The sequence below is a fragment of the Drosophila tropicalis genome, unplaced genomic scaffold, assembly GCF_018151085.1.
Source record: "Drosophila tropicalis isolate 14030-0801.00 unplaced genomic scaffold, ASM1815108v1 contig_859, whole genome shotgun sequence".
NCBI lineage: Eukaryota > Metazoa > Arthropoda > Insecta > Diptera > Drosophilidae > Drosophila > Drosophila tropicalis.
The window spans coordinates 13,324,470-13,342,686 of NW_027173353.1; the positions used below are offsets into that span (position 1 = coordinate 13,324,470).

Below are 18,217 nucleotides of genomic sequence, written 5' to 3' on the forward strand. Positions count from 1 at the left end.
TTTAGATACTGCGCATGACAACTTTATCAACCTTTAGGCCTAATGTTAATGCCTAATGTTAGTCTCGCTGCTTTGACTCCATTGACGCCTCAAAAGGGATTCTCTAGCACAAACACTTGTCAGCCTTCTAAGTTCAAAACTATAGATTCTTTTTACAAATAAACCACTCCAGCCATTCAAAATATATCTATTCTTGTTCGGAACGACCAGACACTCTTCTTCATATAGCCATGCCCGTCCGTCTGGATCTACGGAACTCCTCCTAGACCGTAAGAGCAACAGCGTTGAAATTTTGCATGTGAACTTCTAAATACTGCATGATTCAAATTTGATTTCAGCCGGATCCGACCACAGTGACTTTTCTCAATACTGTTTATTTCTTCTAAGCTATTGTTATAAAAATTGTATTTGTCAGTTTAATATATCTCATGTGCCGAATTTGAGCAAGATGGGGTCACTATTTAAAATAGCTCCCATTGGAGGAACGATAGGTCAAAAACGGTAATTTTTACCGTTACGGTTACGGTTACTTTTCACGCGATTGTCTTCCGATTTAATATTTGACAGTTTAATATACATACATATGTAGCTGTTAATGAATGTCAAGATCTGGTGGGTATATTATAAAGCTATCAAATACACACACCGCGCTGCTCTCGCCTAAAACTGTAGTTAAAACGGTTTTACACTTGCCGAATGTAGATAAGAAAAGACTAACAGAAAATACCTGCAAGGGTATACGAACTTCGCCACGGCAGAAGTTAGCCCCTGCCCTCAGGTTCTGTATACTTATCAGGGGCTGGCAGTGCCATCTCTGTGCAGTGTTACCGTTTTGTTGTTTTTTCCAGCAGATTTGGTGTTTGTTTATAACGCTTGTTATAAAATTGGTCAGATGTTTGTAACGCATCAGTCTGAGAAGCTAAGTCAATATAGCCGTGTCCGTCTGTCAGACATCTTACGAGCTATTGGGATGCAATTTTTTTGGGCTTTTTATTACTTATTTTTATTTTATTACTTGAGATCAAGTATTAATGTTTTGTTTGTGTATTCATGAATAAAGTTTCAAAAAATCAAAGAAGCTAACATCGGCTATGCCGAAGTTTGTATACCCTTGCAGTCCTTGGTAATAATAATTTTACATGTTCAAAATTTGTTTTCTGCAACTTAATTCATCAATATACAAACAAAACAATTTTACTCTCATATTATCACATATGTAAATTTCATAGCATACTCGATTTTTATGAAAATGTTTCTTCTAGTTCTTCTAGAGCTATATGATATGGTGGTCCGATCCTTATGGTTTTCATACTTTATTTTTCCCGGGTAATAAAAACCCCGAAAAAAATTTCAGCCCGATAGCTCTTAAAACGGCTGAGTAAAACGCGTACGCACAGACGGACGGACAGACGGACATGGCTATATCAACTCAACTTCTCACGCTGATCAAGAATATATATACTTTATGGGAAACGTCTCCTTCTGTGCGTTACAAACATCTGATCAATTTTATAATACCCTCTGCAAGGGTATAAAAAAGAATTTTGAGCATGTAAAAATATTATTGCCAAGGACTGCAGGGTACTTAACGTTCGGCATAACCAAAGTTAGCTTCTTTGATATTTTGGTAAATATTTACTTAAGTTACTCGGACCCAAAACGCGTTTAAACTACATAAATTTGGGATCAGGTGCGCCTAGGCGATTTATTTCGTAGTTTTTAGGTAATTAACAAAAGAAAATAAATTTTTTTACCGGAATTATAGCTAAAAGTAGCTGTTCCCGGCTAAAAACAAGTTGTCAAGTATTGAGATGGTGTTGCCAAATGCCGAATTTTAGATACTCGAATACGCGGGCTTTTTGAATATTTTGTTCGCACTATTCTCAATAAAACGAAAATATTGTTGAGTTTACAATATTTCTTGATTTTATAGAACAAACATAGTTTAGAAAACAATATTCGGCTGCCAGAGCAGCGTATTCGAGTTTCCAAAATTCGGCATTTGGCAACAGCATCTCAAAATTATACAGCTCTTTTTAGCCGGAAACAACTACTTTTAGCTATAGTCCCGCTAAAAATATTAATTTTCGGTAAATGTTTACTATTACTACTCGAGATTTCAGTGTTGAAAAGTGGAAAAATCGGGTAAAGCTAGATTTCAGTGTTGTCAAACGCTATTTTTTATTTGGCGCGCTGTTTGACTGCCCTGGTAGCCAAATATTTTAATCTAAACTCAAAAGTCGAGGAATATTCGGCTGCTCTGGCAGCCGAATATTGTATTCTAAACTATATTTGTTCCATAAAATCAAGAAATATTGTAAACTCAACAATATTTTCGTTTGTTGAGAATAGTGCTAACAACAGATTCAAAAAGCCCGCGTATTCGAGTATCCAAAATTCGGCATTCGGCAACACCATCTCAAAATTGAACAGCTTTTTTTAGCCGGAAAAAGCTACTTTTAGCTATAGTCCCGCTAAAAATATTAATTTTCTTTTGTTAATTACTCAAAAACTACGAAATCAATCGCCAAGGCGCACCTGAGGTCGTGCTCGTGGAATTTTTCTCTTTCGTTTGATACCAAAATTATGTAGTTTAAGCGCGTTTTGGGCCCGAGTAGTAATAGTAAACATTTACCATATTTTGAATAGCGATTGCGGGAATAATATTAAAACGGGGGGGAAAAAAGGTAATTTAGCTTTATTCCAAATCAAATTAGCGTGTTTTTTATAAACACTAAAATATTATCGATAATTAATCAACATGATCGATCATACAATTTCTGTTTTGTAGTGTGTGATTGCTAAAGTGCGAAAAATAGGTGTTTGATCTCACATGAGCTCACTGCAGCTAATGAAAATGGGGTGTTGCTGCAGGAGCGATTTCCGTGCACATCCTGCAACTATAGAGCACGTCTGTTCTTTGCAAGCCAACGAAATACAACACGTGGAATAATCGACAAATACATTAGAGCACGAAGCTGCCACTTCAAGAAAGATCTTCGCAACGATATTGGTGGCGCCAAATATAGTTTATCAACTATAAACAAGTTTACGTGGCTGTGTTTTTTAGTAGGTAGTGGGTAAGGACGTGGTCTTTAATTATTTTTCGGTAGAACGTAAGGAAATGGTGCCGACGTGTCTTAGCCTAGTCTCATAACTTTAGAAAGTGCAGATGCAATTTCGATTGTTAATGGTATCAAGGGTGAATTAAATCGGTGCAAGTTGTTAATGTTACAGTCTAACGCGAATAAAATGGCTTCAATCTTTGGCTTAGGACGGACGGGCATAAAAATAGGTATGAATGTATGTATATAAACTGATCGCGCCGTGCTGATCAATACATACATATGTACATACATAAACATAATGTATGTATAAACATATATCTATGTTTATTCATTATGTTGTCGCAGATGCGTATTCTGCATATAGTATTATTTTACCATGCCAACTATGAATGTCCCACCTAGTAAACAAAAACGGCGTTCTTCTTTGTTAAAACGTCGCCAAAAAATTTTTTTTTATACCGAAAATTTATAAGCTCGAACTTCTTGCTCAATCAAAAATATATCATTTAAGCACAGCCGGACCTCGTTCTTGAATTAATAACAAATATTTCAAATTTCGAAAACCAAATGTATGTCTATTAAATTGTTTTTACATGCTTTATACTATCTGCTATCTCGCTCATTCTACAAACACACGAGCACTCTAGCGCCACTACTAGCCAAAGGCCAATTTTAGCCTTATGGATCGCGTAGTAAAATACGTTCATACGCATATTTTGCATGTTTCTAATCCGATTTCAATAAAGTTTGGTAGGTAGACTGACGAATTTGATTGCGATAGTCGAATAACTACAGGAAAAAATCGGTTTTTTCTAAATTATTGAGGCGGAAGTGGGCGTGGCAAAATAAGAAAATATATATGTACATATAGTCTGCGCGCATACTAAGCCAGTGTACATACTAAATTTGGTGACTTTAGCTTTGTTAGTTTTCGAGAAAATCAGTTTTGTTTAATTAGCGGGGGCCGAAGTGGGCGTGGCAAAATTTTTAAGTAGTCTTCGAGATCAAGCTGTTTCATTCAGACAGACGGACGTACATGGCTAAATCGACTCGGCTGTTAATGCTGATCAAGAATATATGTATGTACACATACACCTTATGGGGTCGAAAAAGCTTTCTTCTGTCTCTTACATAAATTTTGGCGACCTTAATTTACCATTTCACCATATGGGTGCATACATATGTATAAAAATTTTGCGTAGGTGAGCCATGCGGCAAATGCTTTTTTAAACTTACACACGATAGCACACTTTGACATTTGAGGAGACTGCTAAGCTTGCGAGTACGCTCTGCTACTGAAGGGACCATGTCGAATGGTGGCTTCTCGCATCCTCTCGGTATGCCAGAGGCTTGTTTGTTATCCTGCGTTGAAGCAGCGAGAAATGCAGTTCGACCGCGAAACCAACCATATACCAAGTTCATTACTACTGTGGATAAAGCTATTGGAGCCACACACCGTTTTATTTTAAATTACTTGTTCATAGGCCCCATATGTATGTAAATAACACCTATTTATCAACTTTATTCATGTGACCGTGCCCTTCACATTTGACGAGCTGGTTCCGAGATAACAGGCATTATAATTCAAGGTACGCGTTGAACACTGCTTGTTTCCCTTGAAGTATTTATATTTTTTTACTCCTCTCGATGTATGTAAATACATATGTATGTAAGTGTATATGTATGGTCTTCACCCTTCTACATGGCATGCTGCGACTTGAACTACCTACGCAGCATGTGGCAGCACTTGGTTTAATAGTCAAAAAGCTTTTAGCACTCATTTGTGTTAATTCTTTTCAGTGTTGTAGCTATGACAACCTTTCGTTTGTATGACCTAATGCAGAACGAAAACCAGAGGGCCGGGGATAACTTCGACCGCTCCAAAGCTGGTATACCCTTGCAACTCATCTTTTTTTTACGTATAGCCGTCAACGTGAAAAATGGTTTGTCTAAAAAGTTGCGAAAAACAGCCTACAAGCTTAAGCTGTGGCAATGCGGGACATAAGTTTATAGGGCAGCTATATAATATAGTCATCCGAATTTGATCAAATTGTAGTCATTAACAGCTTCATTAAACTAAAAAATATTACATTTTAGGGCAGTCAGTGAAAAGTACAAACGTCAATGATAACAGTCACTGTTATCGACCGATCTATCCCATGGAAGCTATATGGTGTAGTCATCCGATCTTGATACAACCGCGTCTAAAATATCGAAGCTTTATGATGAAGTCCTCCGATCTTAATAAAACTTGGTACCATTATAAACAGATCTTCAAAACTGACAAATATTAATGACAATGGCTTAGAAAACAACGAATTTATTGAGAACCAGAGGGCCGGGGCTAACTTCGACCGCGTCAAAGTTTGTATACCCTTGCAACTTTTTTGGTAACTCTATCCTTATGCATTAGCCATCAATGTGGAAGAACGTTTTATCTAAAAAGGCTTATGCTTGCGAAAGAACGGCCTACAATCATAGGAAATAACGAAGATATTGATCAAAGTCACTGTTTTCCACCGATCGTTCCTATGGGAGCTATATGATATAGTCACCCGATCTTTATCAAATTCGGTACAGTCATTAACATATATATTAAATTAAGAAATGTTTAATTTAAAAGCAATCGCGCTAAAAGTAACAAAGTTATTAACAAAAGTCACTGTTTTCGATCAATCGTTCCTATGGGAGCTATATGATATAGCCACCCGATCTTGATCAAATTTGGCATAGTCGCTTATAGGCGTAGTAAACTTTCTAATATTAAGTTTCACGATAATAGCATAGAAAATAACGAAGTTATTGAGAAAAGTCACTGTTCGTGACTTTGGGGTTTGTATGGGAGCTATATGATATAGTGGTCCGATCCGGCTGAATCCGAGATATACAGCGCATGCAGTATATACAAGGCTACGTGCAAAATTTCAGCTCTGTAGCTCTTACAGTCTAGGATACCCTTTTTGCAAGGGTATAAAAATCACATTTATGACATAGTGGTCTGATCCGGCTGCGTCCGAAATATACAACGTGTGCATTATATAAAAGCCTTCAAGCAATTTCAACTATGTATCTTTTACGGTCTAGGAGAAGAATGCGCTGATGCAGGCGGACGGACATGTCTATTTAAGCTCGTCTCGTTGTGCTGATTAAGAATATGTATACATATTTACTTTATATGGTCAGCGGTTTTATGAAGTAAAAGGGTCCTCTCGCCGACTCTACTAGACGGCCCACTCCGCCCTCATATACCGCCTAGTAAAATACTTTTATCCGTGTAATTTGAATATTTCCAGTCTGATTAAGCCGGCTTGAGGCCAGTTTTCAGATGCTCTTTTCACCTCCAACTAATAAGTCTATAAAGTGGTGGTGCCATCCTTCATTAAAATTTACTCAAAATACTTGATAAACTTTGCTCATTTAATCAGACTCTCCCGGAAGATATTTTCTAGACATGTCTATACCATCTGTACCATCTCTTAACGCTAAAGCTAGTTAGGATTGATGCAAAAAAAACTTACTATTCGAAAACCCACGTTTTGTAAACACCCTTTGGCGCCACGAAAATTAGTGTAAGAGTGTCACTATTATTATTTCTATTATTACAAAAATAATCTTTTGAAGACTAGAGATCTTTTAGTACTACAAAAATTATTTTATGTTAAATACCACTTTTGAAATTATAATTTTTTCAATAATCTAGAGTTCCGCAGCAAATGTTGTAGTTAGTTTTTTTTAAATACGCTGCCCAATATGTATTGTCTTTCATGTGGCTTATTTATAAAACATTTGATTAACATAAAGTTTGCATATGGTTTACCCATTCATGTGACATGTTTGTGTCTGAGATATTTGGGAATATCTGCTTTTCGCAGATTTCATCATCGAGTTTCCCGAGTTTTAGGTAAGGGTAGACAGGTTCTTAAATCGAAAGTTCACATTTGGTTTAATTATATCGGAATGATTAAATAGTTAATCGAATTAATGGCTAAAATATTCGACTTAAGGTATAAAAAATTTAAGACCCACGCATAGAATAATCCATTTCTAAGATTCTATGGTATCCTCTTCAACAAAAAAGGACATAAAAAAGAAATATCTAAACTAACAAACCAAGTGTTTTCTTTCCAAATGATGAGGAGCATTTGTTCATGCTACTTTTCTTAATAAAGACGAATGCTTAATATTCGTGATACTAATTGTCTTTATATCGATTCGGCTGTTGATGCTTGTTAATAAAAGCTTTCTTCTGCCTGCTTTCGACATTTTGGCTGATTTGACATAGGATTTCAGTTTATGAGTCCATAGTATAAAAACTTATATTAGTTTAAATTTCGGTACTTACGTTTAGTTGCATGATTATTTTATTGTAGGCCCAATGCCAGCGTTGTCTAGCTGTGATCTCAGTCTTTCGCAAGATTTGCATATGTCCACTTACGACTTCCTCTGTTTCACCACGCATTAACACACGTTTCTTTTGCGACTTCACTCTGCTTAAGTCAGCCAAATCGGCTAATTGGTCGTTGTCTTCTTCCTCCGGCGGACTTAGATCAATGGACCGCTGCGTAGGTACTGAGCCACTCATGCGTCTATTTTCACTGGGTCCAATTATCCTTGGTTCTGATTCCTCAATAATTAGACTATCCTGCTTTTTGATTTGCTGATGAGTTGAAGTCAACTGAAGCGAGATGTCGGTAGATTTTAAAGCATTGGGACCGGTTGCCGAAGTATCTGCTTCAGCCAGAAGTGTGTCCCTCGTCGTATGTCCCGGCTTTTGCGATTTCCGACCGTCAACAATACCTACACTACCACTTGAGCTTTCATCCAAATAATTGCCACTGTCTTCTTCACTTTGATAGTTATCGTACGTAAAGTCTTCGTCCTGCCCTTCATCAATGTAGTCTAATGAGGTCTGATTATGAGACAACAACATTTTGTTCTGCTGTTGTTGTGTATTTTTTAGCTGTCTTTGCTGCTGTTGCTGTCTCTGCTGCTCGAGGTACTTGTACTCGTCTTCCTCGTTAAAATAATCTTCCCGGTAATCATAACCACTACCTACGTGTTCATAATAACCATTCGGCCGGCTTGACGGTGTCGTCTGCTGGTTGTCCAAGTAGTAATCATCCTGCTCACCATCGATGCCATAGTTGCGATCGTGGTCGGCCAAAGCATCAAGTTCAATATCGATGTCCGACTCATCATCAAAAATCTCAGTAGGCATTTGCTTAATAAGCAGCCCGGATTTGCCATTGATGGTGGGCAGTTTTTTGCCGGTGGATCCTGCTGGCGGCACCGTCGGTAGCAGTTTTGTACCACCTCCTCCCGATGGTGGCATGGAGGGTCCAGCTTCAACATTTTCTACTCCACTATGACTTTGATTTCCGTTCGAATAGTAATTGTTGTCGTCATTAGCAAAAGCTTGAACATTCCTGTTTTCATAGTCATCCCCAGAATTGGGGTACTGACTGGATAGCGATTCATGAATTAATAAGGGATGGTTATAATCACCATTAACAGCATCGATTAGAGGTGTTTCTATTACAGATTGAGACTGTGCTGTTACTTTTTGATCCGAGTTAGATGTTGCTTTCTGTGCCACAGCCAACGCAACAGAAGAAGCACCTTGATTTACTGCCTGCGTAGCCGATTGAACAGCAGCGGCAGCTTTTCCCAAAATTGAGCCAAACATGCCACTTGTAGCTATGCTGGCCGCACTGCCTGATGAAGCACTATTCGTAGATGTGGACGTTATCGGCGCTTCAACGGCAGGAGGAGGTAAGTCACTGGACTTAAATCCAAGTGGTTTTTGTAAGGAAGTTACTTCGCCCATTGGTTTGGAAGACAAAGATATATACTGAGCGTTCATTTCAATGTTTATATTATTTTCAACTTCTTTGTAGGGATCCTCGTAACTGTAACTAACTTCACCATTGTCACAATATCCGGTGTAGTCATACTCATACGAGTTATCCACGCTGGACAAGTCATTGCCATATTGGAAATCATCATAGTTATCGCGATAAGTCATTTCCCTACTCATGTGTGACTTTGTTTTTGTACAGACGTCGTTCGCAACGTTAATGGGAAGGTCGCTGCTATTATTAGAATTTATAGGTGCCGTGGAAGTCTGAGTGGTAGTAGCAGCAGTAGCCACCAATAGTTGAACATTTGTAAAAGCGATTTCTTCGTGGCTAATTCCCGACGTTGTAGTTGCAGGAATAGCAGATGTCTGTTGCTCTGGTTCAGATGGAACAAATTTATTGCTGCTGTTCAACAGTCCTCCGACACTGGGCACAAACTTAGAGGCTAGGCCAAAACCAAAAACTTTCTTCCCCGTACTGTGGACTTGTTGTTGAGTCGTATCCATAGTGGAACTGCCACTAAAGACTCCATCAAGTCCGAGACCACCTTTTATTCCTTTTGAAAGTCCGCCTAGAACACTTGACGCAGCTGATGTCACCGTTTTGGCTTTTTGGGTGGTTAACGGAGATGAGGAACCTTTCGTAATTGGGGGCTGGGATTGTGTCGTGGGTTGGTACTTTTCCGGGGGCTTATAGTATCCGCCCTGTTTCGAATTCAACGACTTAACAGCATCACTTGACGAGTCTGCCTTTCTGAGATCCTCTTGATTGTCGTAACTCCTGTTATTTGTAATCTCAGTAAATTGAGAAGGCTTTTCGGTTGGGCTAATGACAGTCATGTCATCATGCGTTATTGACTCTGTTAGCACTGTTAGATCAACATTGAAACTATCATAGAAGTTATCGTCAAACGCTTTTGGGCACAATGGTGGAGACATCGAGCTAGTTGTTATAATTTCCACATCTTGCTCTACGGAACTTAATTTTGATCTTACTTCGTCTTTCAATGTAGTGTCTGCGTAAGTCTCAGTTATTGGCAATGTGGAAATAGTCTCAAATCTGGCAGTAACAGATGCAGTGGTGGGTGTTGCATTGCTGTTAGTGTAGTGGACAAGTGGATCCTTGTCACAGAAAGTCATTGGAGTCGAAAATGTTACAAGGGCTGTTGCATTATCCCCTCCATTAGCATTATCAGTATTATCGAAGTTAACCGCAGCAGGTACAGATTCTATTGCAGATGAGTCGAGGGTACATATTTGAATAATCGGTGGCAGTTCCGGTAGTTCAAACTTCTTCATGTAGTCAACATATGTGAGTGTGGGTGAAGCTAGTGGTGTGCTTTGGCTAACTGGTGGGGGGGTCACACACTGATGGTATCGAACCTAAAGTTAAATCTGCGCTGGTGACAACACTTGATATTGGAGGCGGCACGGAAGCAGTGGTTGTGAACACGCTTTGGGTGTAGCTCCAACACGATGCAATGTCTACTAAATCGGGGGAGCTGGGGCTTGGGGTATCAATTGTTTTGATTGCCAATTTATCCTGCAACCGAGTATCGTTTGGACTGCTTATCAAATACGAGGAAGAAAAGTCACTCAACGAAGTGGCAATGGTTGCACTCGTCTTAGTCTTTGTTGGGCTTAGTGCCTCATTAGTTGGGCTAGAGCCATCAGCACCAGCAAGGCGTTTGCACGAGATATTAACAGCACTTGACATCCATGTAGTTACGGGATATGACACATCAGAGCCCAATGTCGGCGAAGGTTGCAATGTTTCAAATGATACGTTGCTTGCTTGTGAAGGATGTGATTGTGCGATTGTGGTAATGCTGCTGGCAATGTGATTATTTTGGATATCACTGGGAAAACTAAATTTTTCTAATGTATAAGGCTTTAGATATTCAGATATGTCAAGGGTACATGTCTCAGATTGAAATATTGTTGTCGCCGTCGATGTCGTTATCGGAGCTGGTATCGAAGTGGTGGTTGAAGAGAGTTTTTCGGGAATTGGCACCGTTTGGGAAATGCGTGATGACAAATCATTATCCGACAATGTATTTTCTACGCTGGCGTTATTTGCATCCACCAAAATCTTAGAAGAAGAATATGAATCTGAGAGTGCTGTAGATGGGAGCCATGATTCAGCAGAGGTAAAGGATTTCTGAACAGCTACATCATTAATGTTTAAATGGCTGGTTTTAGTGTCTAATTCGGTAATATCCTGACAGAAATGGACAGGACTGTACACCTCTTTATCACTTATTGATGATTTTGATGTTGTGACCACTGATGTTGCAAAACGTGATGTGTCTACCTCTGACGATGAACGATATGTATGTGCTGGCTCGGATGCTGATGTCAATGGTAGAACTGAATTTAATGGCAATACGTCCTCCGCAATACCCACGGTTTTTGAGTCAGAAACGAGTGTTGAATGAGAATGAATTTCAAGTTGTGGTACGGGTATCTTCGGTAGCTGTTTAGTGCGTACTGCTTTCTCCGCTTGCGCTGATATAGGCCGTTGCGGTTGATCTAATGAGAAACCTGATATTTCGCCACTGGTTGACACTGAATTCAGCGCCGTTTTGCATCGTGGTGTTGGTAGAAGTTTTGGCAATTTTCTTGTTGAAGTCAGAGACACTGGCGCTCCATTGGTAGTGGAGGAAGTGGAAGCGTGGGTGGTTGTCGTCGTTGCACTACTGCAGAATACTATTTCCAGCCTGGCTGAAGCGCCTCCGATTGTGTTGCCAGAGAAATCATACAACGGGTTATGGTACGCTTCCGGATGACTTGCCGTGGGTTGATTCTGATTTTTTGAATTCTGAACAGCCACCCGAGTTTCTCCAGACGCTATTACCGAAGCCGTTGTCATAGCCATCATTAAGGAGAGCTTGCGCTGTTGCTGCTTATGCTGAGCGATGCTTGTCGGCGGTGTGTCGCTATAGGTGGAAAGGTTGTCGGCGTTGTACCCATATTCACTGTGATAGTCGCTGTAGTTAAGCGGCAACATAGAGGTATAAGGCCGCGACTCTTGGCCAAAGACATCATACATGTCGTTTCCGGTAGTGGAGGCTATTTCAGTCGGAGAAACTCTGTCCACCATGGCAAAACTACTTCCCAAGTTTCCACTGCTATGGGGCCTGTAGGTAGCTGCGTCTAGCTCTATAATTTGGTGATTTAATACAGAGCGTGATCGCAATTGAGGCAAGACCCGCAATGGCATCGTTGGCGTCCTGTCATTGCCGCATGTTGACGGTGCACCGCCAGCATGTCCATTGAAGCTGTTGGTGTAGACATTCGAGTATGGAACTGTCTGCGGCAACATGCGACTTCTGACACCGTCAGCGTGTGCATCAAACGGCTGGCCTCTGCCTCTCCTTGCGTACGTACCTTGCATCCCAATGTCTGTTCCGAGCTTACTTTGAGGTAATGTGGGTAACAGCTTTGGTGAGGAGTATTCTCCCCGTCCATATTCGTATTCGTCTTTGTACCCTGTATTAATTATCGCCTTGTTCTCCTCCCAATAGTCGCCAGTTTCTGTATGCTCCCGACCAGGATTTTGCGTATTGTCTTCCTCATTGCCATAGTAGCCGGGGACATAATCAAAACCAACATTTTGGCTGTTCCTTCTCTCATCTAGTAATGCATCTGAAATTCCGCTACTAGTCCATTGGTACGCATCGTGTGCATATGAAACATTTTGATTCGGGTTCTGGTTTTGTGCCCGTGCTTCGTCCTCATAAATGTTGTTATAAATGGTGCAGTTGTCGATTGGTGGTTCAGTCGACAGGGATAAGGCATCGTTTTTGTTATTATAGAAGTAATCCTGCGGCGCATAATGCTGGAATACCAAAAAACGGTACAAATGTTAATCATGATGCAACGAAGATGCAGTAGTAATGTACATAATACATTAATCCTCGGAATAAACTTACCGTCATATTTCAAGTTAGTAGACCTGTAGTTTCTGTGCCAAACCGGATTTTTGACATTTTAGCGCCTGCTTAACATCAAAAAAAGTAATATTCTAAAGCACCTGCAAAAATATTGTTTATAGGAAAAAGGTAATTAATTGATATGTTAATATGAATCAGTAGAAAATGAAGCTGCCAATGGAGCGGGTATCTTATCCCACATGATATAAAGAATATTTACAAACAAAAACATAAACCATGCTTATATTTAAGCAAAGAACACAACCTACATGCACATATCTATAGAAGACCTTGGCCCAATACATTTGCATACATGTACTTACATATGTATATACATATATGCATACACACAATTATACATACATATATGTATGTACATACGTTGTTTTGCTATGATGTTAGCATTTCAAAATTTCTTTAACTAGCTAAATTATCCACATTTTTAAACAACATTACTGAAGTTAAGAAAAAAGATTCAAAAGCACACAAAACAGTCCACACGTATTTATACACATGCATACATGCAAGTACAATCCGCCGTACATACTTGCATGTATGTATGTACATTTGTGCCTATTTAAATAACATCTACACATAAACATACATACGCATGCATAATCTACTTTAAGGGAACCAAATTCCGCAAAAAGTAAAGCATAGTTACTTACGTGGGCAGCTATTTGTCGAGGTCTTTCTTGGGTCACTGCCATTCATTTTTTTTTTTTTGTATTGCAGTTGCTATTTCACACCACTTGGACCAACTGCGTCCTTACGTTTCACTGCCTGCGTGGCTCTCGTCAGTTGAATTGATTTGGCAAACTTAAAATTGTAGCTTGTAATAATTTATTGATGTATTTTTAATAATTTTGCAATCTTGTTTCTGTCCTCGTGGTGCAAAATGAAAGTGAATTTACTAGATCGTACTATGTTCAGAAGTCCATGTTGAACATAAATTCGTTCAAAGGGATTGAAAAAAAATTGTATTTTGTATTGTATAATTTGTACGTTTGATAACGGGCGAATAGGCATGCGCGAAACACAAATGAAGAGCAAACTGACAGAACGACCGCTGGAGAGAGCTTATTCCATTGTCACCGTTATTTTACCACCAGCTGTCATTGTCACTGTTAACTTCGCTGTATTTCAAAAAATACTATTTTTCGTTACATGTAACTGAAAATCAGCTGAAATAAATTACCTTCTCATTTTTTTACATACTTTATTATACCAATGAAAAAAAAACAATTATTTTCGAGTCATATTATACATTTTACATTAGCCGTCTCAAACGAAACAATTGGCCACAATTCACGTTATATTTATATAGATAACTTACCTTTTCAGTCCAATAATAATTGACATAATTTTGTGTATTGATACGTAGATATATTAATATAGAATGGATATGCCAAGTTTAATTGCGACATACTTAAACAGGGCGGAAGGGGGCGTGTCAAAAATATGAAATATTGTAGACTTGATATGCCTGTTACATACACTTCGGAGTGTTTTAAATAGTATTTCGTTCTGTGGGCGAAGATACACAGAATTGAGTACTATGTAACTCTTGATCATAATATTTTAAATATCAGACCAATCTGACAGTTCTGCCAATTTTTGATAAAAACGGAAGATGGATACTCATAAAGTGAAACTACACTGTCTTCATAAATTGATTCGCTCGGTTAAGTTAGATTCCCATTCGCATGTGTAGGCCTTGACCGTACCAAAAATAAGTAGATAATTTAATTCGGATACAAAACAATATTTACCAAGCCATTGCGTCGAAGGTTCTATATCCTTACAAGAACGGTTATTTAAAAAGTCAATGTTCTCGAATGAAAAGCCTACAATGTTAGGCTAATGCACCCTGGGGCAGTATGACAGCTATGTATTATAGTTATCCAATTTTAATAAAATCGTCACAGTCACCAATATGTGTATTAAACTGACAAATAATAATTATTATGACAACCGCGTCAAAAGTAACGAAATTATTGATAGGTAATGTTGTCGGCCGATCGTTTCCATGGAAGCTATATGATATAGTCACCCGATCTGAATCAAAATTGACACAGTCAAATCTATATTAAACTGATGAATGTTTCAACGAAGGTATTAATAACAGTCACTGTATTCGACCTATGGGACTCTTCAACTCTATAACTCTCACGGTCTAAGAGGAGTTGGCTGTATGAACTTGTCTGGTCGTGCTGATCAATATGGTCGAAGATGCTACCTTCTATGGGTTACACAAAATGAATATACCCTGTTTACTGATTTCACGCCGGTTAAAAATAGCTGATACGTTTTTCTTCACTGTTGCCATCCACGTCACATTGCTTTAGTGATCGTGTTATTGAGTTTGTCTCTAATAGAAACTAACTGCACTAACCATAGAACACATAGATGGGACAAACTCATGTTTTTCTGATTGCAAACGCTAGCCTAGTCATGGAACCCCAGAGAACTTCGGGAAAACCCGAACGTTCGTACTCTCAATGAGAGCGTAAAGTGGGGAGAGGGCCAAGCAGCTACGAAAATAATTTAGTGTAGCACAGACTACAGAACGATGAAGGCAGGCCTATGTCGCTTGTGATTTCGTTCTGTCTATGTATGTGTACACTCGTCGGTACATGCTCAGGCTTCATAGTGTGTGTGTGACGTGAAGTTGTACAACATCGCATTTCAATAGCTCGCTCGACCAAAATTTTTAATTTTCGACAAAACAGCGACAATGCGAATAGGATATGCCCCTGTCGAAAGAATATCAAGAAATATTGGCCTCAGCTTCGTATGTATCCCGGTGGCTGTGCCGATAAAGTGCTCGCTTGGCGATCGGAATGTCCCTGGTTCGAATCCCAACTCGTACTCGTTAAAAAGGGGCATATCCTATTCGCATTGTCGCTGTTTTGTCGAAAATTAAAAATTTTGGTCGAGCGAGCTATTGAAATGCGATGTTGTACAACTTCACGTCACACACACACTACGAAGCCTGAGCATGTACCGACGAGTGTACACATACATAGACAGAACGAAATCACAAGCGACATAGGCCTGCCTTCATCGTTCTGTAGTCTGTGCTACACTAAATTATTTTCGTAGCTGCTTGGCCCTCTCCCCACTTTACGCTCTCATTGAGAGTACGAACGTTCGGGTTTTCCCGAAGTTCTCTGGGGTTCCATGACTAGGCTAGCGTTTGCAATCAAAAAAACATGAGTTTGTCCCATCTATGTGTTCTATGGTTAGTGCTAACTGGTTAGATTCTTACTTCCTTGTGATCCGAAGAAAATTTGAAACATCGTCCTACTTGACTTTTAAAAACATTAAAGCTGACATTGATAAGTCTATTGCTGATATATATATATATATATATATATTTGCTGATTTGTTCAAAAGGGGTTAACTAATTTTCGGTCAGAAGTGTGCAACGCATACGGTTTAGGAAGAATTTGTTTCTAAATCGTAAGCATGTAGGATTGTGTATACTGCATGGGTTGTATTTTTTTTGTTCGAAAAGAGATACTGTATCATAAAGATAATATTTGTCAGCATTCTTATTAACGACTGTGCCAAATTTGATCAATGTCGGATGTCTATGTCATATATGCAGCTCTCATAGGAACAATCGGTCGACAACATTGACTTTTATCAATAACTCCTCAAACGACTGCGCAAATATGTTATATTTTTCAGTTTAATGTAATGTTAAAGACCGTGCCAAATTTGATCAAAATTGAACTATAGATCATTACTGTCTTATAAACTTTTATTGAAAAAGTAAGAAGAGTTCGGCGCGGCTCTGGCTTTATTATACCCTTGCAAAAAGGGTATATTAATTTTTGGTCTATGCGTTGCACACATAGAACGAAGCATCTCCGAACATACAAAGTATATATTCTTGATCAGCACGACGAGACGAGTTCAAATAGCCATGTCCGTCCGTCCGTCCGTCCGTCTGGATCAACGCAAACTCCTCCTAGACCGTAAGAGCTACAGAGCTGAAAATTTGCACATAGGCTTGTATATACTGCAGGGGTTGTAAATCTCGGATTCAGCCGGATCGGACCACTATATCATATAGCAGTGACTTTTCTCAATAACTTCGTTATTTTCTGCGCTATTATCGAAACTTAATATTAGAGAGATTATTACGCCTATTAACTACTGTGCCAAATTTGATCAAGATCGGATGACTATATCATATAGCTCCCATAGGAACGATCGGTCGAAAACAGTGACTTTTGTAAATAACTTCGTTACTTTTAACGCGATCGCTTTCAAACTGAACATTTCTTAATTTAATATATCTGTTAATGACTGTGCCAAATTTGATAAAGATCGGGTGGGCATAGCGACATATCTCCGACGACATAAATCCGCCCAGTACATTTTTCTGGCGGAGATATGTCGCTTTTTAAACGGCGAAGATATGACGTTTTGAAACGACATATCTCCGCGCAGATCACCGGCGATGATATGTCGTTTCAAAACGTCATATCTCCGCCGTTAGAAAAACGACATATCTCCGCGCGAAATTATGTCGTTTCAGAACGACATTTCTCCGCGCGGAGATATGTCGTTTTTCTAACGGCGGAGATATGTCGGCGGAGATAAGTCGTTACCCCATCGGGTGACTATATCATATAGCTCCCATAGGAACGATCGGTGGAAAAAAGTGACTATGATCAATATCTTCGTTATTTCCTATGATTGTAGGCCATTCTTTCGCAAACATAAGCCTTTTTAGATAAAACGTTCTTCCACATTGATGGATAATAGGTAAGGAAAGAGTTACCAAAAAAGTTGCAAGGGTATACAAACTTTGACGCGGTCGAAGTTAGCCCCGGCCCTCTGGTTGCATTTATGATCTTCCCTCGGTATTGGCTTATTCCAGTGCACCCATAGAAATATGCGGATAATGCTAATCATGATGAGAATCATCATTATTTATCATTATATTCCGCTTTTCATAAACTTCAAAAATGGTGCGAAACCAGAAATATTCTCTCCTCCTTCAGCAAATGGATGGTAACCGCGACTTGGGCGCTATTATGAACCCTAAATTAACGTTCAGTCCTCATATTTTTTCTACTTAAACTATTAGTATATTTGGGTTTGTAAAGCTATGTTTCAAAGAATTTTACGTATTTGAATTTTACATAACCAAAATTGTATTTGCATTTTTAGCGCCCCGTTTTTACCATACCCAAGGTAACTTCAATATGAGATGCCCCAATCTGAAATCGAATCTGTTCAAAAGCAAGTTTAGATTTTGACTCTTCGTGGACTTTAATATGTTAAGTAGACAGTCTGCAGCTTTTAAACAACTTAAATCTATCTGTACCATGTAGACC

At 39.0% G+C, this 18,217-nt stretch overlaps 2 protein-coding genes across 3 annotated transcripts; both read right to left on the reverse strand.

Moving 5' to 3' along the window:
* Window positions 1-7,392: 7,392 nt before the first annotated feature.
* Window positions 7,393-10,224, reverse strand: LOC137582312 (serine-rich adhesin for platelets-like). The gene has a single exon (XM_068296793.1). It carries the CDS (start codon window positions 10,222-10,224, stop codon window positions 7,393-7,395), a length of 2,832 nt encoding a protein of 943 aa, XP_068152894.1.
* On the reverse strand, window positions 10,126-13,882 carry LOC137581698 (uncharacterized). Of its 2 annotated transcripts, XM_068295941.1 has the most exons (4): window positions 13,529-13,879; window positions 12,861-12,961; window positions 12,316-12,766; window positions 10,126-12,087 (listed from the first exon to the last, which is right to left on the reverse strand). In XM_068295941.1, exons 2-4 carry the CDS (start codon window positions 12,864-12,866, stop codon window positions 10,271-10,273), a joined length of 2,274 nt encoding a protein of 757 aa, XP_068152042.1. In that variant the 5' UTR covers window positions 12,867-12,961; window positions 13,529-13,879; the 3' UTR covers window positions 10,126-10,270. The 2 variants fall into 2 exon arrangements, with proteins under 2 accessions (XP_068152042.1, XP_068152041.1); XM_068295940.1 differs by having other exon boundaries at window positions 10,126-12,766; window positions 13,529-13,882.
* Window positions 13,883-18,217: the final 4,335 nt, after the last annotated feature.

Excerpts from the sequence above, each read along its gene's own strand:
- LOC137582312 (XM_068296793.1), bottom strand. The coding sequence starts at position 10,224 with ATGAAGAAGTTTGAACTACCGGAACTGCCACCGATTATTCAAATATGT.